At 35.3% G+C, this 24697-nt stretch overlaps 1 protein-coding gene across 1 annotated transcript in view; it reads right to left on the bottom strand.

The window, feature by feature from the left end:
- Nucleotides 1–24697, bottom strand: part of ADAMTS20 (ADAM metallopeptidase with thrombospondin type 1 motif 20) — a 168136-nt gene that overhangs the window by 40849 nt on the left and 102590 nt on the right. Inside the window, exons 29-31 of the mRNA XM_021704883.1 lie at nt 9643–9810; nt 991–1164; nt 745–915 (exon numbers count right to left, since the gene is read on the bottom strand). Coding sequence (XP_021560558.1) covers nt 745–915; nt 991–1164; nt 9643–9810 — 513 coding nt within the window. The remainder of the gene's footprint in view (nt 1–744; nt 916–990; nt 1165–9642; nt 9811–24697) is intronic.

The following is a 24697-nucleotide window of genomic DNA, read 5'->3' as shown; positions in this document are numbered from 1 at the left end:
GAGGGATCCCTAACATAAAAAAACAGATTAGGTTACCTATAGTTACGAGGGAGAGGGGAAGGAAGTATAAAGTAGCACTAGGAAACTTTTGGGGGTGATGGAGATGCTCTTTATTTTGAATATAGTAATGGTTTTATGGGTGTGTACACCCATCAAAACTTAGCAAGTTATACACTTTGAATATGTGTGGTTTATTGTTTGTAAATTATGTGTCAAAAAAGCTGTTTTTAAAAAGCAGGCAACTCCTCAGGGCCAATTTGCCAAACTGTTCCTGGTAGTTGATTTCACAGTTGGTCCCAACTAACACTTCAGAACTGAACTAGAACAGAACTGAACTACAGTTTAACATACATGTTGCTATTACTCTCTCTGCACCATCCAACTGTCAGTGGTTCCATTCCCTAGATTGATATGCATACCATTATCTGCCCCTGTATTCAAATTTATTTTTTTAAGATTTTACTTATTTATTTGAGAGAGAGAGCACATGCGAGCAGTGGGGAGGGGCAGAGGGAGAAGCAGACTCACGGCTGAGCAGGGAACTCCATGTGGGGCTGATCCCAGGACCCCGGGATCATGAACTGAACTGAAGGCAGATGCTTAACTGACTGAGCCACCCAGACGTCCCCCTGCCAAGCCCCAGATGCAAATGTAGACCCAGTTTCAACTGCATCAAATTTGAGACTCCGTTTTTTTTTTTTTTCCCCAGGAGCAAAATGTCTTAACTTTCTTTCTTTGCCTTACCTGTGATGAGTCTCCTGTTACCACAATATACCTGCAGGAAGGGTTCCTGCACTTTTTGATTGAAAGAGGTCTGGTTGAAGGATCACAGAAACTCTCATTCACGTGAACATTTTGTGCATCGGTGCACTTCACTTGCCGATGTGTCTCTGTTTTGGTACATGATGTTGAACACTAGAAGTACAACGACAAAATGAATAACACATTCTTTCAGGCAGTGTCTTTGAAAGTTTGCTTGTCAGTACTCACGTTCAGCCACTCTCCTGCTACCCACTGGTACTGTTTGCAGTCCTGACGCCAACACTGCTGCTGAAAATAAGGCCGGGTGGATGGATCACACACTTCGTCAGCCACCCGACCAACGCCTCTGAGTCTACAGTACACATCCCTTTGCTGAACTCCCACGCCGCAGGTCACAGAGCACTACAGAGAAGCCCAAAGGGTTTGAACAATTAGCTAACAAATATCAAATTACGTAAAGATGGCAAAATAGTACCATGGCCTATTTTCTTGTTTCTTTTAAACATAACCTAACATTACATCAGGTACTAGATAGAAAATATTATGCAATTAGAATTTTTCTAAGACTGTCTAGTGTGAAGCCTCCTTACAAATGTGCAAATAATTTTTTTTATTTTGCAATACCTATCTTAAGCCTTATGGAAACTATGACAAGTTATATGACAAGTTGTATCAGTCCCTCCATCCCAACAGATAACTCTCTATTCTGACTTAAACGTTCTTAATATCTTTTCAACTTGCTGCACAATGCAACTATTCTGCTGCATTGCTTTAAAACATCATTTAAATCCTTAGGCTATATGCATAATCTCCCTCGAAGGAACAAAAATTTCCAAGATTGTGTTATACTCATCTTTATACTTGCAGCACCTACTACAGTTTGGGGATCCGAATATTTGCTAATCTGTTGATTCATGATTATCTGTCAATGGACAAGTGCTTGGGGAAGCTGGTTGTATAAACTAAACTTAGACCATCTTGTCTTAGCCTCTCCAGGTCTCATTTTTCTTATGTGCACAAAGAAGATTCTGTATTATTTGTAAAATTCCATAGAACACTTCCATACATTTATTCCTGATAACAGCTCTACCTCTGACAAGCAGTGCTGAGGACCTGAGGCTCAGAGATGGTAAGTCACTTGCCTGAGCTCCTGCTTCTGGTTAGGAAGATGAAGCTCAGTTCTTCCTGATTCCAGACGCCGAGCTGTCATTGTGCTGAGGGGGATGGGGAAGGATTTGGTAAACTCTCAGGGCCTTTGCAGCTCTAGAATGCCAGGTCATCTTACAACAGAGCTTGGCTACAACCAAAAGCTATGGTGCCAACATTAAAAAGTGTGGAGAACGCCCAGGGGTATTTATTTAATTTGCAAGTTTGGTTTTCTATACCCCTTGTGATTCCAGAAGGGATTGGAAGTCCTACTGAGGAATATCTGTGGTCTCATCGTAGTTCCCTGTGATACTGTAAGGGTAAAAAATCAGGTCCTTTGGGGCACCTGGGTGGCTCAGTCAGTTAAGCATCTGACTCTTGATTTCCACTCCGGTCATGATCTCAGGGTCGTGAGATGGAGCCCCATGTCAGGCTCTGCACTGAGCGGGGAGTCTGCTTGAAGATTCTCTTCTCTTTGCCCCTCCCCTCATTTGTTCTCCCCCTCTCTGTCTCTCTTGAAAATAAATGAATAAATCTTTAAAAAAAAAATCAGGTCCTTCACCAAGTTCTATATTTCTGCAGGAGTCTCAGAGCGACGAATTTCTTTTTCCACAACAATAAATGTATATCGACAGAATATGGATTTACCATGAATGAAAAAACATTTAGATCCCACAATAACTAAGAACTTGGTTCACCTTGTAGACTTGAATTCCTTGTACAAACTGTTGTAGCATTTTACTCTAAATGCACTTGAAAATTTAGAATTACAAGCAGTATAAGCAGTGGGTATAAGCAATGGGTATAAGCAGTAATTGCTGACTTGAAAGAGAATTTATATATATATTTTTAACCTATGAAGAACAGTATTATCTACATAGCTTACACTTACTTTCATTTTATGCTTAGGCAGTTGAATTTTGCCCCCGCTGAGTGTTTTCACAAGAAAGAGCTCCATTGTATGGAGACAAAAATAACTTAGTATGTGTTTTATGCAGGTCACAATGTTATGTAGACTAAAACGTCTGGAGGTAGTTTAGCTTATCTGAACCTCTTGTGAAAATGTTTAGCCTATAAAATAAGGCTCCTGCAAACATTTTCCAGGGATAATTTCAGAAATATAAGCTACATTTCGAAAACTTCCTGGCTCTAAACCTGAAAAAAAAATTTTCCTGGAAAAACATAATTCACAAAACACAGCTTAGCAAGAAGTTCTAGCAGACAAATACAATTTTCTAAAATTCAAAAATCCCCATAGTTTATTGGTCATAGCACATGTTTAGAAAAATCTACTGTGACCATGGGTAACTACTATTGTGGATCTCTTCCATAAAAGGAAAAAAAGATGGTCTACAGCTTGGAAGAAAACAAGTAACTTTCTGTTTTTCAGTTTTTTTTAAAAGAGTACAAAAAAGTAAACTGATGCAATTTTAGATTTGAACAGAAAAGAGAATATATGGCTTAAATGAAATATTTCTTAACCCAATGTCATCAATAACCCTAACTGCCAGATCCAACAAAAACATTTCAAATCTTTTCTTAATCTCATGGACACATTCAGCAGCATTGACCACTTTATGTGGAGCCATTCTGGCTTCTGTGATTGAAATCTCCTCAGGTTCCAGGTACTCTACTCTTCTTAGATTGCTCCTTCTCAGAGTCCTTTACTGACTTTTTTCTCAGTTAAGCCTTAAATGTTAGCATATCCTGGGATTCTGTTTATAACCTGCTTTTCTTTATACCCTGTGAGTACTCTGAGCAGTTTCTTCTATGCACCAGTTTTCTAAATCTGTTTTCTCTAGCCTTGATCCTAATTCTGACTTTGACATTTACATTTGCATGTGTTTACAAGAATGTTCTATGTATTTACAGAAATTTCATGTGTTTTCTCCATTGATATGTCAAAGGTACCTCAAATTCAATATTTCCAAAGCAGAATCTTTGCCCGGCCAGGTCCCCCTACAGTGGTGGATGCTGTGAAGATAGGATTACTCACTCTTTAGTCGAGTGACTTACTAGCATGAATTCTCAAGGTACACCTCTAACTCTAAAACATGCACCCTTATTTAACAGCTTCATAGAACTACATACTTATAAGCATGTTCTATATTTTTAAAAAATCCAGATATCTAACGTGAAGGCAATGTGAGACTATAATTACAACACAAATGATTGAATACACTAACTCACCAACACTGCATAATTTAATTCAGACGGGAAAAATCAGCCAAATATCCTATTTACATGTAATATACTAGAACACTGCACAGACTGACACTTGAAAGACTGGACAGTGGAATTGGAGAAGGTGAATTCTAGCCAACCCACAGGTACTATAGACATTTTAGCTACTGGAGAGCAGGCTTAAAGAAATGTTAGAATGTGCATTGTCAAAATAGGTTCATCAAACTGCTATTTCATAAATCATTTAAAATGCAAATATGCAATGTTCTCTCTGGGTGCATTATTTCTTATTTCTTATTAAGATTTAGGTCTTGATTTCCTCATAGTTATTTGTAACTGTGCCTTATTTCAAGTGAGTCAATAGTGAGGCAGTAATATTAGCAATAGTAGATAGAGCATTTGGAGTTAGGAGAGACTCTAGGAATATGTAACTTCAATTTCTCTTCAATTTTGAAATTCCTTTTACAGCAATAGTAAACGAAGGGCCATCAAACCTACCCATACTTTCCTACCCTCAATCCGGGTACATTCACTACATCCTGAAAGCAGTCATTCCATTTTTGGTTGACTCTAAGGTTAGCGAATACTCAGCTATTTTGTGCTGAAATATTCTTCTTTAAACATTTACCATGGTCCAGAATCTGCCCTCCTTCCCAACACAGAACAAATCCATATTCACTTTCATGGGAGAAAGTATGAAGGTATAAGGCCTAAAAGAGTGAGAGCTATTTTCTGACCAATAGGAGTTGACCAATAAAATTGCAGAAATGCCAGTCCAGCATTCTGACATTATAAAGCAGCTGAATCAAACCCAAAACCAGTGATCTCGTTTTGCTAGGTAAAGAGGAAATGTCTTTGAGTTTAAGCCAATAATCATCAGGGCTTTTCCAACTTGCAATAGAACACAATGGACCTGACAAAATACTTGTAACCTTTTGATTGTACTTCTCTGGGGATTTGGTAAATTTGTCATTGCTTTTCTTAAAGCGTGGGTCCTCTGGAATAGGCACTGCTCCAAAAATGTGAGCAGGATCTGTGCCAAAGATTTGAATGCTATCCATCAATAATATAGCCTAATATATTGCTAGTAATTTCAGCAACTACATCATATTTAATGTATGATCAACTAAACTCTGTTATGCTCCATAAGCTGCAAAATGCATATATATGTTATACTTATGCAACATACGTTTTAAAAATATAAACAGCTTGCAATGAATTCAGTAAAACATAGAATTCACATTTCTATCGAATGCATTACTATGTGTGATGCAATGGCAATCTACAATTGTTGACTTCAGGTGCCCTCGTAAGAGTGACAATATGTTGCTCAGGAAATATAAGGATGAGCTGATGTATAATGATAATAATGAAATGATTATGACAGCAACTATAGTAAGGAAAGCTCAAATAGACCTGTGTTCAAGTGCTTCCCCGCCACACACACACACACACACACACACACACACTTTTGGTCTGTGACCTGTACAAGCTACGTAGCCTCTTTAAGCTGTTGTTTTCTCCTCTCCAAGCAATGTCAGGAAGTGACTGTCCCTTGTTGCTCCCTTCCTATTCCCATTTCTTCACTTTTCTTGCAGAGATAAAGTTATTTCTGCCTTGAAAATTTCTAGATACATGCCTTAAACCAGAGAGTGAGTCATCTCAGCCCACTCAAAGAAAGGCCATCTTAAGTATCAGGAAAGAGAAGAAAGGGAGAGAGAAAACAGGCAGCACAGAAAGGTAAGAACAGAGTGGCTGCACCAGCCAGAAGAGAGTGAGAAGCATAGTTTGCTCAGCCCCAGAGCCGAAAAGGACATCTTCCCCATCCTGGGGCTCCAGCCTATCTTTGATGGTAGGAACATCGCTTGGGAAGAGAGAAGAGGTTCTGGGTTCTTGCCCAGTGGCTATGGGGACTCAATTAAGATTTACTATCTTTTTAGGTTATAAGAGATATATGTGTATACATCAGAAATTTCTGAAAATAAATACAGGTTTATGTCTTTTGGAAATATAGAAAATATGGAATTATAGAAATATAAAATCACTTAAAATGTTAACATTTAGAATATAGTTTCAAAAATTTTCTTTTTTCAGGGGCTTTGGGAGAAGGGGGCACTAGCTAATAGATTGGTGAGATTTTGGAACTTCTATCACCTTTGGTTCCAGCTCTGATCTTAAACTAGTAGAAAGAAAATGATGGGTCTCAGAGAAGGGGAATCAGGCAAGTGGTTGGTATCAGGTGACTCTAGATTCAGCAGGGTTGAGTGAGATTCTTTAGGTCATCTTTCTAAGTTGTCCAGCAGATTTGTCATGATCAAGGGGAGGCAAGAATTTTGGACTTTTTTTTCCCCCCTGAGTATGAAAACTACATTTGGATGGTAGAACTAAGTAGATGGAGCATGAGACAATGAGGACTCTAGCACCATGCTAGCCTTAAAAACTTGAATATACAAACGAAGCTAGTATTCCCAAATAGGTAAAATTAAGTTTAAAAACAAAACAAAACAAAAAAACCTTTCTGGTTTCAGAAAGTGGAGGGAGTTATTTTTTTCTTTTAAATGATTCTAGTATTTACTTTACCCCTGAAGGTGTACATCTGGAAGCAGAGGACAAATGGCCCTCTATACCAATGTTTGTTTCTGTTTAGCACCAGTCACTAAACTGCATTACTAAATCCTTTCATTGAAAAACGGTATCAAATACCAAAAGAAGAGTGTTACTTCAAAACTCATTTGAGCACCTCTGTAGTCACAATTTGCTAAATGAGTATTCCCTTTTGAGGTAGAATGTAAAATAGTAATAAAATGAAATTGTTTTATAATGAGTGATTCTACTAAAGCAATGCTACAATTTATACAGTCGGAACAAAGTAGCAACCAGTGATTATCTCGTAACTACCTCTGAAATTACACTTCTGTTGAATATATTATTATATGTAGTGCAGGGACAGCCTGCAATTGTTAACTTCATGTGGGTACTTTTTATAGAATAAATCAAAAGCCAATGACTTCACAAATGGTCATTTGTTTCTGGCAGAGATTTGAGGACTGTGTGGGTGTATGAAGCTAATTTCTATGACAAGGAAAACCAATTCAAAGAGAAGAAAGCAGACTCTGTACAAAAGCATCTGTGGTTTTTTTTAATAGTCTTTGAATATTCATATCTGTATCTTAGAAACCCCTTAAACATGTTCATGTAAGTGAGTCTTATATAATTTCATACTTGGTGGTAAGCCAAGGCCAATTTGTTAGCACCGATGATTGATTCGCTGTTGTGGGGCTGGAGGTCAAGGGTCAGAAAGCGTCTCGTGAATACCGACCACAGCAGCTGGAGCAGCCACAGGGCTGCAAGGGAATTCTGGGGAGTCAACAGGCATGCTGGTGGCCAAGAAGCAAAAAGCCTCTCCCACTTCTACACCCATTCCCCCCCGCCCCCCTCCCTGTAGTTCCTGGCTGATGTCAGAATTAGGAAGCCCCTGCCACATGCTGGGTTCAGTGACTTTACAGTGTTTCACCCTTTGGGAGAAAGCCACTTTGCCATAACTCTGGCACATCCTGGTCCAGATAAAATAAGGCAAACCCCGACCTTAAGCAAAAACCCGCAATACGACAAATACATAAATTAAGAGTTGGAAAGTGTTTTTTGCAACTAAATCACAATATTCAAGATAAGAAGTATTCAACTAGATACTAAATTAAGTGCTTAGTGAACAAGTTATCCTTTGTCCCTGAGATTCAGTGGCCTGAGACAATGCTGAAGAAGTAGGCATGGGTTAGGTTGTAGACTGACCATGTAAAGACAATGGCCAATCACAGAAGACAGGAAGAAATACAAGGATATTTGAGTTATTCTAGAGCTCACACTATATGCAAGTAAATAATGGCAAAAATACATATAGGGAGGCCATTGCACACTTGGGAACAGGTGATGAAATAGACTGGAGTGTTCACAAGGAGATTCAAGAGTTACTTTGAAGGAGAATTGGAAGAACCTGTTGAGTGACTGACTGCAAGGTCAAGGGAGAAAGAACGATCTAGTGTTCCTTTCTTAAACAGCTTAGTAGGTAGTAGTGGCATTTATAAAATAAAATAGATTAATGGGAAATCTTTTAAATCATAGCCTTTGCTAAAGCATGAAAAATAATTTTATTACTTTACCAAAATTCAATGTCGAAGCAAATGCTTAAGATATATGGGTTTTTTTTGTGTGTGGGATGAGAAATAAACATGTTTGCTCCCAGTTCTCAGTCAAGTATTAAGCATTATTCTCAGCCTGTGAGCACTTGACAGAAGCTATCTCTTCTACAAAGAAACCTGCTCAATTTGGGAGCTTTTTATTCAGTAAAAATGACGCGCTGACACAGCACCCCGCAAAAGCTAGTGCCCTGCACCGAGGCCCTAACCTCACAGAGTAAACTGTGATGACTTAGGAACCCAGAGGAACCCCACTTCTTCTAGCTCCTCTCTGAACCCTTATCTTTAATAGACATCATTCCAACACCACACAGGAGCAAGGAAGCTGCATCAGCAGAAGAGAGGTTTTTCTTCCCTTCTCAGGACTATGACCTTTAAGAAATGGCGAAGCCCCCTGAGGTCCTGCTGAGAGCAGCCAGACAGCTATGCTGAAAGCCTATCCCCATTGAGATCAGGCCCCCAGAAATTATTCTGGTGAAAATTTCCAACTTCATTCATGGCTTTTACCTCTTCGCTACTTCCCAAGCTGGTCTTTGTTTGACAACCATGATCAAATGCATGCCACCCCCAATTTAGATTTTGGGCTTACTTCCCTGAGTATGCCAGGGCAGCTATCAATCACCCTTCTTTTATTAACCGAGTTCTCAGTCTGGATCTCATGTATATATCAGCTTCATTTTGGCTAAGTCTTTCCAAGTGTGTCCACTCTAGCCTTAGGCTAGCCCAGGCTCCCTGGTTCTGACATGTCCCTAACTCTTAAACAACTCCAATCATCATCCTGTTTAGAACATACCAGTCCTTTCTCCAAAATGTAAGCTTAGCTCAAATCCAAGACTTTGGTGTGGAAACAAGGCAGTCACTAAATATATCATCATCTATACTTTCCTTTTTTTTTCTCTCTCTCTCTTTTTTTTTGTTGTTGTTGTCATAGTGTTCAGTGATTTATTAGTTGCATAGAACACCCAGTGCTCATCCTAACACGTGCCATCCTTAATACCCATCACCTGGTCACCCCATCCCCTCACCCCCTCCCTCCTGTAATCCTCAGTTTGTTTCCTGGAGTAGATTACCTGGAATAATAATATGATTATCAGTAGCCCCCCACCCCTGGTATTCAGTAACAGAATTTCTTGTAAAGTTTACAGTCACAAAAAAATCAACTGACTAATTTGTTATTTAACTATAGACTTAGCAAAAGTGTTAACACTGTACATTAATTCAGAGCATAGTGCAAATAAATGTATAACAGAATAAAACACATTTTAGTGGAGTAAAAACTTCAAGGTTATCAAAATAGACTTGAGATTTTCTTTTTAAATGCAAAAATACATTTATAATTATAAAATATATCGCATACCTCCTTCCATCTATTGGCTTTCCATGAAGGGCATCTGACAGATCTACAAGCTTTGTGAGTTCGAGGTTTCTGTAGATGACTGCAATATTTTTCTTCTAATTTCCCTTGGAATTGGTCAATGCAAAGCACCTCACGGTACTTTAAACCTTTACCACAAGAAGCTGAGCACTAGAAAATAAACATGAATACATTTAATTTTATCTTGACTAATTTATCTTCAGAATGTATAAAATGAAGAATCAAAACATCATTGCTTTGATGTTTTCATTAAGATATACTTTGATATTTTTAATTAGAAAGAATTTATAATCTGTCCATCTGCCCTGGACCATCAATGGATATTGATACCATAAGGTATTCATTAATTCCATAAAAAGTACTGATTGTCTACAGTATACCAAGCATTCTTCTGGTATGTAAATGTTTTAGATCTTTTAAGGGTAAAGACTATCTGAAGCTAACTCCTGTTATCACACATGATGATTTAATTTTAATTTTGTATGGTCACCACCTATTCTATTTTTAACCCCATGTTTCCCACACTGCAAAGTATACTTTGGATGTTAAAAAAAAAAATGCAATGATTTCTCAATGCAGGGATGGAGAAAGGAGAAAAGTCATTTTTTTAAGTGCTGAAATTCAGTTCAACTTTGTTTTTTGCATCAATCTCAGAAAATATCTCTCTGTACCATTAACCTTCCAATACATTCAGTTAAAAAAATAACTAAAATCTCTGTAAAGATGTAAGTGAAATAATAATTTGACTTCATTTTTCAGCCAGTTGCCATTTAAAGAATGAGGCCAGGACAATGTAGTGGGAAGAGCTTGGGCTCTGGTATTGAATACCAGGTTTGCCTGTTACTACTTGCACGACTCCAGACACATTTCATCACCTGTCCAAGACTCCATTTCCTCATTTATAAAATGGAGATAATAACCACCAGTATTACAGCTTATTATGCAGATGAGATTAAGAATATGAAAGGTCTAATCCAATCCTGTTACATGTGGTGCATCCTCAGTAAATATTAGCTTCCTCTTCTACTATTGTCCTTTATATAGTCTCAGAATGTTGGCAATTTCAGCATGATATATGTACCAGGGAAAAGTTAAGCAAAGACATGGATTCCAGACAACTCCTCTCATACCTCTGAGACAGCTGTTCACATATGGTTTCATTTAGAAACATATACTGAGTTCAAAGAGCATTAGATAATATATTATACATTTTATCTATCAGTTCAAAGACTGTTAGACTATCTAATACAGATATTAGATGCTTAAAATATTTTAGATAAAAAAATAGTGGGGGTATAATTTATCTTTTTATATTATCTGCAATACTATATCTCATTTGTGTAGGCAATTAATTTAATACAGTGCCTTGATTATTAAGACTTATTACCATATCCAAACTGTTCTCTTTAACACAGCCTTACATGTCACTTAGAACATACTTAATTCTGTGAAAATCTCTAAGGGATCTTCATAACCTGTATTAAGCATGCATTCTTCCTATTGACGTTCTCTTTTGGATCTACTTATATGCTCTACTCTTCCTGACTTGGGTTCTTCTCAGTTTTTTCTTGTTTTGTCTTCACTGCCTATTTTTCAAAGAGTATGGTACGATTTACACCAAAAACATCACATATTATTGAGTATCAAGCATATATCATCAAGAAGTATATGTACATGTTCACAGATGGAAAAAAATGTTTTTCTCCTTAGGTATATATTATTTTTTCTAATCTTTGGGATCTTTAAAACAGAAGAACGTTCATTACTCTTCCTGTTAACCTCTTTTAAAAAGTAAGCATTACTGTGAATATTTAAGATCAACACAGTTGTTCTATGGAAGATGTAAAAATATTTAGTATCTTATTCATTCTGTGAATATTATTGAGTTTCTACCATATACCAAGAGTTGCAGACACAGATTCATTAAACATCTCTTGCTTTTGCCCTTGATTTATTCTTAAAGTGCTTAGAATCTAAATGACACATATCATCGATTAAATGAATAATACCAAAATAGATCTTAGATAATATTAAACCCAATAAAGACCAGGAGAAAACACATTAAAATAATACAATAAAAATTATGGATTTAAGGAATTCTGAAAAGTAGCCATTCCTTTCTGGGATGTTTGATAAGTACTCGAGGAGAAGGTGGTATTTAAACTCAGTTTTGAAGAAGTAGGCTTGCTGATGGAAAAGATGGATGGTCATATATTTGTTTAATATCCTTAGCTGGACATTGCCCACATGTCTGGTTTTGTAAAATTCTCAGAGTTCTAACAGTGCCAAGAATCCAAGAATCACACAGTAAGTATGCAGTACATTATTGATATTTCTGGTAAGAATGATCAATTCATTTACAAAACTATGTAATATAAGAGGGAATACTGAAGATTCTCCTTTAAAATTGAGCAATATATTTCCTCGATCAGCAATACCTAAGAATGGAATGTAAACTCACACGTTGTAGTCCACTATCAAAGACTATTCTTCACAAGACTGAATAGTGTCTCCTACTCTCACTCAAGATCATCTTTCTCTTCTTCATTATTCTAATCTTTAACCAAGACTATTATTAAACATAATTTTAAACATTTTTTTGCTCAAAAACTGACAATGGCTATTATCTTTAATAGTAAATCAAAACTTATATTTTTCTTTGTTTTCTTGATCCACTAAATTTCAGTCAACATACCTTTCTGACCTTATAGTCTGTTACTTTTCAACATGTAGAGTTGCTCTACTTAGGCACATTATATTCACTCAACAAGAGTGCCCAATTCATGTTACTTCCTTTTACCTCAACTAATCACTTCCCCTGGTGCTTTCTAAATGTGACTTATCCTTAAAGCTCTAAGTCAGTCCCATGTCTAGGGTAAATACATATCAATCTTTCACTTCTCTGAATTCTGAGTCTCACTCTGTTTTTTAGCACTTGATCATTTTCTACTTTTGTCACATACTTTATCTACCCAGACTTCTGGAGGTCAAGGACCTTTTACAGATTACCCACATCACCCACAAAATGGCAGGTTCAATAAATATTGGCTGATTAATTGATGTTGATCCTTGTGTAAGCAATTCTTATTTGTTTTTGTTAAACTCTAAAGTAATTTATTAAAACATTTTAAATTCCTTGAAATATATTTATTGGTTTATAAACACAAAGTTTCCCTAGAAAAGATAGACAAAAAGTACCAAATCAAAGAATTGCAAAATAAATTATGCTTGGTCACAATTTTAAAGTAGAGCTTTATTTCCTCAAGTTTTGAAGAGGAGTAAATACATAATTTTATCATGTCTGATGAATTCCATGTGAGTATTTAAGTGAAAGAGAACATGTTATACAAAGAATAATGTTTTAGTTGGAATGAGGTAGTCATAAAGTAAATAACTAGAGAAATGCTACCCTCTTTCTCTCAAACCAGAATACATTCTGAGTTGTAAAGATACCACAAAAGAGTTCACTTGATGGGATATTCAAACATGACAATTCTTTTCTCTGGCACCCCAGCAATTTTTTTTTCTCTATTTTATATTCCTGATACCATCCTACTCCCTTGAGATTTTATTAACACTGTATATTTTCCAGCATTCTTGTCAAAAGAGCTCTTAAAAATCACCCCTATTGTCCTTAGTTGACACAGTCTTAAATTCTGAGATATATTTTCATGAGTACCATGGAATGGTAGCTATAGGATACAATCTACTTCAGCAGTAGCAACATTATGGGGCGCCTGGGTGGCTTAGTCGTTAAGTGTCTGCCTTGGGCTCAGGTCATGATCCCAGGGTCCTGGGATTGAGCCTGAATTGGGCTCCTTGCTCAGCGGGAAGCCTGCTTCTCCCTCTCACACTCCCCCTGCTTGTGTTCCCTCTCTCACTCTCTCTCTCTGTCAAATAAATAAATAAAATCTTAAAAAAAAAAGAAAGGAAAATGTTAAAAAAAAAAAGTAGCAACATTAAATACAAGTAACCTGAACTATTCCTGTAAATTAGGTAAAGACAGATGTGTCTGTAAGGAAAAGAAAACATTTGAAACAAATGTAGAATTTGCAAGCCCTAAAAATGCAATAGAATCTCCAGAATTGTGCAGGTTGGATGGCACTTTCAATTCCAAGATGGAATTTTGGAATTAAACATTCTAATATGATTAACTCTGGAACAAGTCTATTTTTGTTTTTAAAGTTGTACATAATTCCAGAATAAGATTACTTTTGATATTTGAGGTGTGGATTATAATTTTGTTTGTTAAGAATATTACAGAAGAGTGAATTGACAGTTTGTGAAAGATGTTGATTCTAAACACTTAAATTGTTAAACAAAATAGAACAATGAAGTTTATTTAGCTCCCATTCTAGGAAATGGAAAACATCACCATCGGGTGCATAAGAAGGTATTCAACATCACTGATCATCAGGGAAATGCAAATCAAAACCACAATGAGATATCACCTTACACCTCTTAGTATTACCATCATCAAAAAAATGAGATAATTAATGCTGGTGATGATGGGGAGAAAGGGAACCCTTGTGTACTGCTGGTAAGATTGTAAACTGTTACAACCACTATGGAAAATAGTACAAAGGATCATCAAAAAATTAAAAATAGAACTACCCTATGATCCAGTCATTTCTTCTGAGAATTTACCCAAAGGAAATGAAAACATAAACTTGAAAAGATATCTGTACCCCTACATTCATAGCAGCGTTATTAACAAACCAAAACATGGAAACAACCTAGGTCCATCGATGGATAAATGGATAAAGAAGCTGTGGTGTACATATATACTATGGAATATTATTCTGCCATAAAACTGGAGAAAATCCTGCTATTTGCAACAACATAGATGGACCCTCGGGGACATTATGCTAAGTGAAATAAGTCAGAGAATGATAAATACCATATGACCACACTTATATGTGGAGTCTTGAAAAAAAAAATGACTCAGAGATCAGATTTGTGGTTACCAGAGGTGGGGGGAGGTGAGAGGTGACTAGGAGAAAGGCGATCAAAGGTACACACTTCATAAGTACTAGGGATGTAATGTATAGCATGATGATTACAGTTAACACTGCCATAATATATATAGAAAATTGTTGAAAGTAACATCTAAGAGATCACAAGGAATTTTTCTTTGCTTTTTTTTATCGTATCTATATGAGATGATAGATGCTAATCAAACTTATATCAATGATCATTTCATAATGTAAGTCAAACCATTATGCTGTACACCTTAAATTACACAGTTATGTATGTCAATTATATCCAATAAAACTGGAAAAACTTAGATGGTGAGTTTTTATTTCTAGATATAACATCATCTGTTAGTTATCTGCTGAAAATGTAAGAACTCACAACCATATGGCTGGGTGTCACATCTATCCAATTGCTCGTTGTATGGCAGGTATTTGCTAATTTCCTCAGACAAACAAGAAAAACCTACTACCAGGTGACAAAATTGTTCACACAATCTTTTTGTTTTAGATGAGCTAAACACACAGAAATGCAATCATTATACATTACAAATCTAAATTCAAATATGCTTTATTACAAACCAGAAATCATTTCTATCAAGTGCAACTGAAGAAGCATCAAATTATAATATAGAAAATGGAGCAGTTTTGATTTAAACACAATTACAGCTAAAATATAATCAGGTATTGAAGTGTCCTTGAAATAATTTGAGAGAATTAGTTGTGTTTTCCTTAGCCTTAAGTGGCAATTCCAAAACAATCAATGAATTTCTCAATATAGGGACATGTATTATTTATCTTTATTTTGATCTTTTCCAAAACTGAACTATGTTATGCTTCTGTAGTAAAGTTAAATAATCTAATGGAAAATTTTGACCATCGCTATTTTGCAAGAGAACTTTTTTAATGTTTTGGTGATTATATGTTAAATGTCTTTATAACACTATTATAAAACAAGATTTATCTATGAAATGATATAATAAGGAAATGATAGTTTCAGATCAAGACAGGCCATAAATTAGATATTTTGTGAAATAAAACACTTGTGTGTATGCATTCATGCATGTATGTTTTATCTATTTTTTTTTTACTTTTAAGAAGCCTGTAACATTCTCTAAATAAAATAAAGAGGCTGCATCTGAACCCCAGGAACAGCATGGTTTTTGAAATCCTCAGCAAGCTAGTAACACCTACTTATCTAAGAGAAGAGCCCAATTACAGTAAAATCTTGGGTATGAATTTTATACAATTAGTCAGTAATTAGGGGCGTTCCCCACATTGGTTGAACACTATTTTAAATTGAGCTCTCCTCAGTTATTAAAGAAGTAAAACATTAACATAGTTAGAATAAATAGCCAGAATATACTAGAATAGGGTATTCCTGTGTTTAAACAAAAAAATGACAAAATATGGATATTAAGAGTAGGATGTCAACTCTGCAAAATAGTACTGCTACTGTTCCTTTAATTCAATGCATATGTGCACTAAAAAGTAAGATACTAAATCTATCAACAGAGACCCTATTCATAGTATTTCCTGAAAGATTATACTTAGAGTTTTAAAGTTAAATGGAGTTTGAAAATTCTTTTTAACCTGTTACAGACATTCTTGACTATGCAGCTTTAATAAACCAAGATAGCATTTGGTCCTAAAAATAATCACTACCGAAATAGTTCATATTCTATTGCATTGCCTCTAATTTAAAATTTGCACTTCAGATGTTTAACATTTTTTAAAGTCAGATTCATTTGCAAAAATGTTTTGAGTCCCAACTTAAAGGACATAGAAATATATTATTAACAAACATATCCAGAAAACTTTCTTTACATTCACATCATTGTGCTAATTATAACATTTTAATTTCTATTTCATGTGCTAAAATGTTATTTCTAAATATATATGTATATTGTACATATGTATATATTTAATGTACACAATGAATTTACAGTTCTAAGCTAATATGATTATCTCATGTGTAATTAATTTGGCTAATTCAATTGGAAGTACTATTTAAAGATAATTTATTATAAGATAATTGTTCATATTTTCTAAATTATGGCTTTGGAAAATTTCTGTGATTATTTTCACTTTCAAATTTAAAACCTGAAGTTGCAATAATTAATGCTAGTAAGCTACAGAAATTTTCACTTATCATATATTATTTTCTACACATAAAATATTAGAAAATCAGAATGAAAAATCACCTTAGTGAAAGATAACTAAAACACTCAATTATTGGATTAGTTTTCTTCAGTAATAAGATTTGATGAACAATCACTACAAACATGGCCAAAGTTTATTTTGCTGTATGAAATAGTAATTCTAATTCAAAATGTAAACACTATCTGTAGCAAAAGAAATAGGAAGAACTATCATTAGTTTAAGTCTTGTAATTTATTCTTTTAGCTTTCTAATAGTATAGTTTGTATGTACTAAAAAGGGGTAATGAACACTTCAGACTCTTCTATAAAATCTGTTTAGCAAGTGGAACTCATCTAAAGAGTTCCTAAACAGAGTTTTTATTGACTCATTGAGTAACATAAATCTTTACAATCATATGGTAACAAAAAAAAAATGTTATTGTCAATATGAGAATAATATAAATCTTGACTAATTTCAATAATTCTATTGGGGCCATTATTGTAAGTTTACTTTTTCTTAATGTCTTTATACAAATCACAACCACTGGGACGTTATTTTGTAAGACCATACGGTACACTCTGTGATGAAAACCCCACTCTTGTCCTCTGGGAGCCTACATCCAGAATCATGAGAATCTGCCTCCCTGGGTGGAACAAAGTAGAAAACTATTCAGTGTGGGTAGACCATAAAAAGATAAAGATCAGAAAAGTAACTAAAACATACCTTTAAAAAGATATTGACTTTTAAGGCATTACTATGGTAATATTTACAAAATGCTTAAAATCAAGCGCCAGCAGACTAGCAGGATTTACCATTTCAAGTTTCTACAAATGTTTTTGTGCTAGCTGTGGGAGTTAACAGAAATAAAGCCAAGAAGTTTGCTTTCAAGTAGGGTTATAAAGGTCTGAAAAGGAATATGCACAGAGAATTCTCAGATGAGAAGTAAAAAATGAGATCTATGAATGCTTTGATATGACAAAGTCAGAGTTGAAATTAAAAGAACAATATCCATTGAACATATTTATGTCTATTTATCATATGTAATAATAGTTGAGATGCAAGAATATTTTAGGGATTAATTTCAATGAATTTAAGCTAATTTCAAAATTATCTTAGATTAAAAGTGAATTCTTTATATCAAGTTTCAGGTGGGGTTTCATGGCTTTTACTATTGGAAGCAGAGGACAGAATAAAAGGGCATGGGATTTGGAATTGGACACGTACATTTGAATCTCCATTGTCAGTAGTTGAGCAATCTTGGGCTAGATGCTTAACCTTGCTGATCTTCAGTTATCTCATCAGAGCGTGGCAATAATAATACCTACCTCAGGGTAGTTATGAGATTAAAGGATAACATATGAATAACCTAAAACAGTGCTTGACACAATTCTCTAAATGCATATTAATCTTCCATTCCCTTTCTTTTTCTTCCTTTCCTAATCCTGAGGAGATATAAAGTGGTGAAAATACAATCAATGATATGGATTTCTCTATGAAACACTTGAATGGAACACAGGGATTGTTCAAGGCTCATACATTCAGATTTCATTCAATGGAAATCACCCCAATGGAATTCCAGTAAGAGTCTATCTTGCTTTCCCTGAAAAGAACTCTGCTAACCTAGATACTGAAAAACACATCAGATACACGTTAAATTATAGTCACAGTGGGCATAAGGAAGAGAAACTGGAAGGGAATGCAAATAGACATCTGGTTAAAGAAATTAACCAGTTTCAGGTAAAATTGGTGGAGTGACCATATGTATTCATCTCCCCTTCATCAGTTTTTTTCATCCCACAAAGTCAGAGTGAACCAAATAGATTTCAGTAACTATGGAAGATCTAAAGAGGATAAAAGGAATGAAGAAGACCAATATGAAGGAAGACAAATTTGTACCTGCAGAGACAAGAGGCTCAGCAATGAATGCAAGGAGGGGTGCTGCAACTCTTCCACTCCTCATTAGCCAGATCAGGGGCTTCTTCTCTGCAGAGATTAAATGTGTGCGTGGGGGAATTTTTGCATTGGGAATGCTGAAGGAAAAATAGTGGAATTCCACACATCGAACTCTTGACCCTTACTTAGTCTCTCTGCCCATATTATTCTTGCTTGCAGACAGGGTATTAGAGGGTCCTTCTCTGAGAAACTGGGTCTCCAAAAGAACAGACCTTCAAGTATTGACTTATAGGGAAAATCAGTTACTAAACTCTACGCAAATGCAGAGTTTCCAATCAATTCTCTAGTGCCTTATTTTTAAATAATAATGAGCTGCAGAAAATCATCAACTTTTGAAGAAAATCTTTGGTAGGAAAAGCAGAAAACCATTCTCACCATCACCTTATGAAGATTAAAGAGATAATCAAGAATCACCCCTCCAAAAACTATAATTAGTGTAAGAGAGCAAATATTGTATGATGAAATAAGAATAGGTTACTATGACCCCAAAATAATCAGAATGCAAGAAAAACCTCCTGGTAATTAAAAATATAACTAAAATAACTCAGGAGATGGTTAGATATTGACAGTTTCCCACTGAGTAAAACCAAATGACAAAGATAGGAGAATATAATGAGAATTAAAGGATCAATCCAAGAATCCTAATATCCAACTAGAATGAGTTCAATAAAGAAAAACATTGCATAGAAATTATAAAAAAAAAAATTTCTGAACACAAGTCTCCTTAATGAAAGGGCCTAAAAAATGACTAGCAAACTGAATTTTAAACAAAGTTGCCTCATCATAAAATATTAGAATGACAGGGATGAAGATACCAAAAGCTTCAGCAGCATAGAGAGAGAGATAATGGTACATAGATCAGAATTCAGAATCACCAGATTTCTCAATAAATAGGTCAGAATGCTGGAAGATGTCTAAAAAATTCTAAGGGAAATTTTTTTATTTCACTCATGTAGAATTTAAGAAACAAAACAAAGAGAAAAAGGCAAAGAAAAAAAAACCCACACCAGACTTTTAAATATACAGACCAAAATGGTGGTCGCCAGAGGGGAAGTGAGTGGGTGATGGGTGAAAGAGACAAAGGGGGTTAAGAGGTATGAACTTCCAATTACAAAATAAATATGTCACAGAGAAGTATAGCACACTAATTAGATGTATGCACCCCTATGTTTATTGCATTATTTACAATTGCCAAGATATGGAGGTAACCCAAGTGTCTATCCATAGATGAATGGATAAAGATGTTGTGTTTATATACAATGGAATCTTACTTAGCTATAAAAATGAATGAGATCTTGCATTTGTAGCAACATGGATGTAATGCTAAGTGCAATAAGTCAGACAGAAAGACAAATACCATATGATTTCACTCATATGTGGAATTTATGAACAAAGAAAAGCAGACAAAAAAACACTCAAATACAGAGACTTGGTGGTTGCCGGAGGGGCAGTGGGTGGGGAGATGAGTGAAATAGATAAAAAGAATTAAGAGTACACTTATTGTTGGGGCCCCAGGGTGGCTCAGTCATTAAGCATCTGCCTTCGGCTCAGGTCATGATCCCCGGGTCCTGGGATCGAGCCCCTCATCGGGCTCCCTGCTCGGCAGGAGGCCTGCTTCTCCCTCTCCCACTCCCCCTGCTTATGTTCTCTCTCTGTCAAAAAAAAAAAAAAAAAAGAGTACATTTATTGTTATGAGCACTGAGTAATGTATGGAATTATTGAATTATATTGCACACCGGAAACTAATATAACACTGTATGCTAATTATACTTCAATAAAAATTATTGAAAAAATTGAGGGAAATTATTCTCAAACTAGAATTCTATAACCATTCAAATTATTAATCAAATACAAGGATTGATTAAAGACCTTTTCAGGTTTGCAATATGGAAAAATGTTATCTCCTGTTTTTCTTTTTTTAGGAAGATGTGTAAAAGTGTTTGAGAGAGGAAATTTTAAAAAGAAATATCTGGGGCGCCTGGGTGGCTCAGTTGGTTAAGCGACTGCCTTCGGCTCAGGTCATGATCCTGGAGTCCCTGGATCGAGTCCCGCATCGGGCTCCCTGCTCGGCGGGGAGTCTGCTTCTCCCTCTGACCCTCCTCCCTCTCATGCTCTCTGTATCTCATTCTCTCTGTCTCAAATAAATAAATAAAATCTTAAAAAAAAAAAAAAAAAAAAAAAAAAAAAAAAAAAAGAAATATCTGATGCAAGAAAATGTCATCAAAATTGAAGATGAGTAAAATGACTTTCACTTTTTAAGAGAATGGGACAACAGGTTAAGTTCATCCAGGCCAGATCAGAGAAGGAAGATTTTATCTTGGAGGGGGGTGTCTGTCTGCAAGGCATCTAGGAAAGAAGAAATATCTGGGTATTTAAGAAAAAATGTTCATGGAGATTTTACATACCTGTTCAGGCACTTGAAAGAAACACTAGTGGTTGGACATTTAAAAAACTAAGCAATTTTTTAAACAAAGGTATTATTAACTCCAGGAAAATTAAAGAGTTGTGTAAGAAAGGAACAGAGCTCAACAGTATACACACTGGCATAAAGAGCACTATTAACTGAAATTTATTTGGAAGATAGGATTAGTGGCCTATATAAGAGAATTAAAATCTCAACCTCTATTAAATGAAACCAATAGGTAATGTTTTTTGACACAACAAGAAACAGCAGAAAAAGCCTATTAATTTGAAATATGGAAGCAAATACCAGAAAACAGAAGGATTTAAAGATTATTTCTGGGGTAGGAAAGACTGCAACAGGAGATAGCTTTTTCTTTATCAACATTTTAGTACCATCTCTTAACTATGTACATGTATCACATCAATAAGACTATTCAAAAATTATAATCAATGAGGGCGCCTGGGTGGCTCAGTTGGTTAAGCGACTGCCTTCAGCTCAGGTCATGATCCTGGAGTCCCAGGATCGAGTCCCACATCGGGCTCCCTGCTCGGCAGGGAGTCTGCTTCTCCCTCTGACCCTCCTCCCTCTCATGCTCTCTGTCTCTCATTCTCTCTCTCTCAAATAAATAAATAAAATCTTAAAAAAAAATTATAATCAATGATATTTGTTTCATTAATGAAGATTAAGGTGAAACTGGAGAGTTGTCTCTAGAGGTATGTTCTAGAGCCCTAGGCCCACCCTGTCATGGAGGATGTTATTAGCTATTTTATGAAGACAGAGTATGCTTCCTGATTTACTTGTGACATGAAGTTGAGAGAACTTATTTAAAAGTCACATATGAGATTTTAAATAAAAACTTGAAACTAACAGAAAAAAGTCAGGCATGAGAATTAAAAAGTAAATGAATTGAGGCTAGAATGAAAAGAAATAGAATAGAAATCAAACTTCTACACCCTGGCTTAAAAATATTATCTACTGCTAAGGATAAATAAAATGATTAATGACAGTATCACATATAGGTTTATACTGATGTAAGATCAGTATAAGAAAAACTGGGTGACTACTAAAAACAAATTTGATACAATATTGTATATATTGGGTGCAGCATTCACACGAAGGATTGCAATATTCTTTATAGCTATACCATTTTGCTAATAAATGAGATGCTAAATGTCACATTTTAAGAGTAACAACAAAGGATTTGGGGATGGTTAAAGAGTTAAAATAGATATATTTAACCAGAAACACAGAAGAACAGCTGTCTTCAAATATTTGTCCTGTGGAGGAGGAATTTAATACATTCTTTAGTGTGCAGAATGAGAATTACAGGTGAATCTTTCATACATAACGGTTTCAGCTCAAAATGAAGAACAATCATATAGTTTTCCTGAAAAGAAGTAGGCTATATTGTGTTGTGGTATGGTCTCCAATTTTAGAAAGATTCGCTAGACATGGAAACTGTGTATACTTCAGTTGAGAAAATTGAATTTATGCTTTGTGTAGAATATGAAAATTGAAATTCTCTCCCAATTTTAAAGATGGGATACCAAAAAAAAAAAGAAAGAAAGAAAGAAAGAAAGAAAGAAACACCACAGTGTTTTTCAAGTATTTTAAGAATCACAATTTAACTCTTTAGATATGTATTTAATGGGCTGACTTAAAAAAATTCTATTGTTTGCTCAAATGAAAAAATGTAATTTTTTTTTTTAAAGAGCAAGCAAGCTTGGGGGTGGGGAGAAGGGCAGAGGGAGAGAGAGAGAGAGAGAATTTTAAGCAGGTTCCATTCTCAGCATGGAGCCTGATGTGGGGCTCAATCTCACAACACTGAGGTCATGACCTGAGTCGAAATCAAGAGTCAGATGCTCAACTGAGCCACCCATGCACCCCGAGAAACTGCAAATTTCTGCATACCTGGATTATGGGGGCATCTTTGGTAGAAGGAGAATAGGTCATTCCTTAGTTCTTAAGAATTATCAAATAAATCTCACAGTTTTAAACCTCTTTTCTTATGACATCAGTTACCTGAATGAAATCCTGAAGTTATTACCAGACTTTAAAAATTTAGTTTCTGAGAAAATAGGCTTCCAGAAAGAATCTGCTTTTTATTATCTTAACCACAAGCTAAAATTTTTCCAACTAATTTCTCTTTTTAAAGATTTTTATTTATTTATTGAGAGAGATAGTGATAGAGAGAGAGCATGAGACGGGGGAGAGTCAGAGGGAGAAGCAGACTCCCCGCTGAGCGGGGAGCCCGATGCAGGACTCGATCCCGGGACTCCAGGATCATGACCTGAACCGAAGGCAGTTGCTTAAACAACTGAGCCACCCAGGCACCCAACTCATTTCTCTTTTAAAAAGTTCTGTAGAGTTTTCCTAAGCATTAAAAAATATATAAAAAAACATTTCCATATGTATAAGTGATATTTACTCGTAAGTTTTCTCTATGTTTTGACTTACAAACTATAAAATATTCTCACAGCTCGAATGACAAATTTGAAGACAATATTGAATTTCATAAAATGCAAAAAAATATCCAAAGCTCTCAATATAAACCATAATCTTAAGTGACTTACTCTACCATATCTAAATAAAGGAATATCTTAACATAACAAAATTGGATATTAGATTATTTTCATGTATAAATTGTGTGGCAGCAAAAGCAGCTAGACTTTCTACCAAAATATACTCACACACTTAAGATGTTGAAGAATTATGAGAATTCTAAACTTAAGAACAGAAACCACATCTATGTTTACTGAACAAGTATATGCCATGTAGAAAAAAAAAAACATGAGAAAATATATACAAAGATCTTTTAAATATGCAATCTGTTTTATATGAATGTGATAGAGTTGAATTTTGTTGTACAAAAATAACACAGAAAGGAAAGCTTCATGTAATAGAGCTCTTTCTTCAAAATTTTTGTTGTTGTTCTGATACTATGGGGTGTCCTGTGGATCAACATAGATAAGGGCATCCTCCTGGTTTCATCTAAAATTGAGATCTTGCCAATTTCAGCAAAGAAATGCTGGCATGGAGACAGTAGCCCATATGAGCTACTGTTTTTGAGCCTGGTCCCTAATACTGAAGAAATGCTCAGGAGTGAGGAAGGAGCCATGCCTGATTAACTTCCATACTACTAGATGTGAAAGTCCTCCAAAAGCCCAGGAATCAACACTAAAGAAGTTTCCCTTAGATGGAAGAATGGGGACTCTCTCTGGTGGCAGAATAGGGAGTCATTTTTTATTAATGTGGCAGTACAAATTGACTTTTATTCTTTCATTCTCCTAAAAATATAGCACATTACCATTTAGAGAGCATAATTCGCATTTTAATTCTTACACTATATTTAATGGTATCCCAAACAGAATATTAAACATAGAAAATAGTTTCTGGTTCTACTATCAAATATTATATTTGGGTTTATGATAGATAAAATCTATAATGGAAAAAAGTTCCATAAATATATGTTTATACCTTGAAAAATATTACAAGCTAGTAACAGAAATGATTCTGCTGTGGGCAAGCCTTCTTCTGACGATTTTTTTTTTAAATATTTTATTTA

Source organism: Neomonachus schauinslandi, chromosome 5 (genome assembly GCF_002201575.2).
Source record: "Neomonachus schauinslandi chromosome 5, ASM220157v2, whole genome shotgun sequence".
In the NCBI taxonomy this organism is placed as follows: Eukaryota; Metazoa; Chordata; class Mammalia; order Carnivora; family Phocidae; genus Neomonachus; species Neomonachus schauinslandi.
The sequence above is the reverse complement of the archived record's forward strand: the minus strand, read 5'-3'. Positions and strand labels throughout refer to the sequence as shown.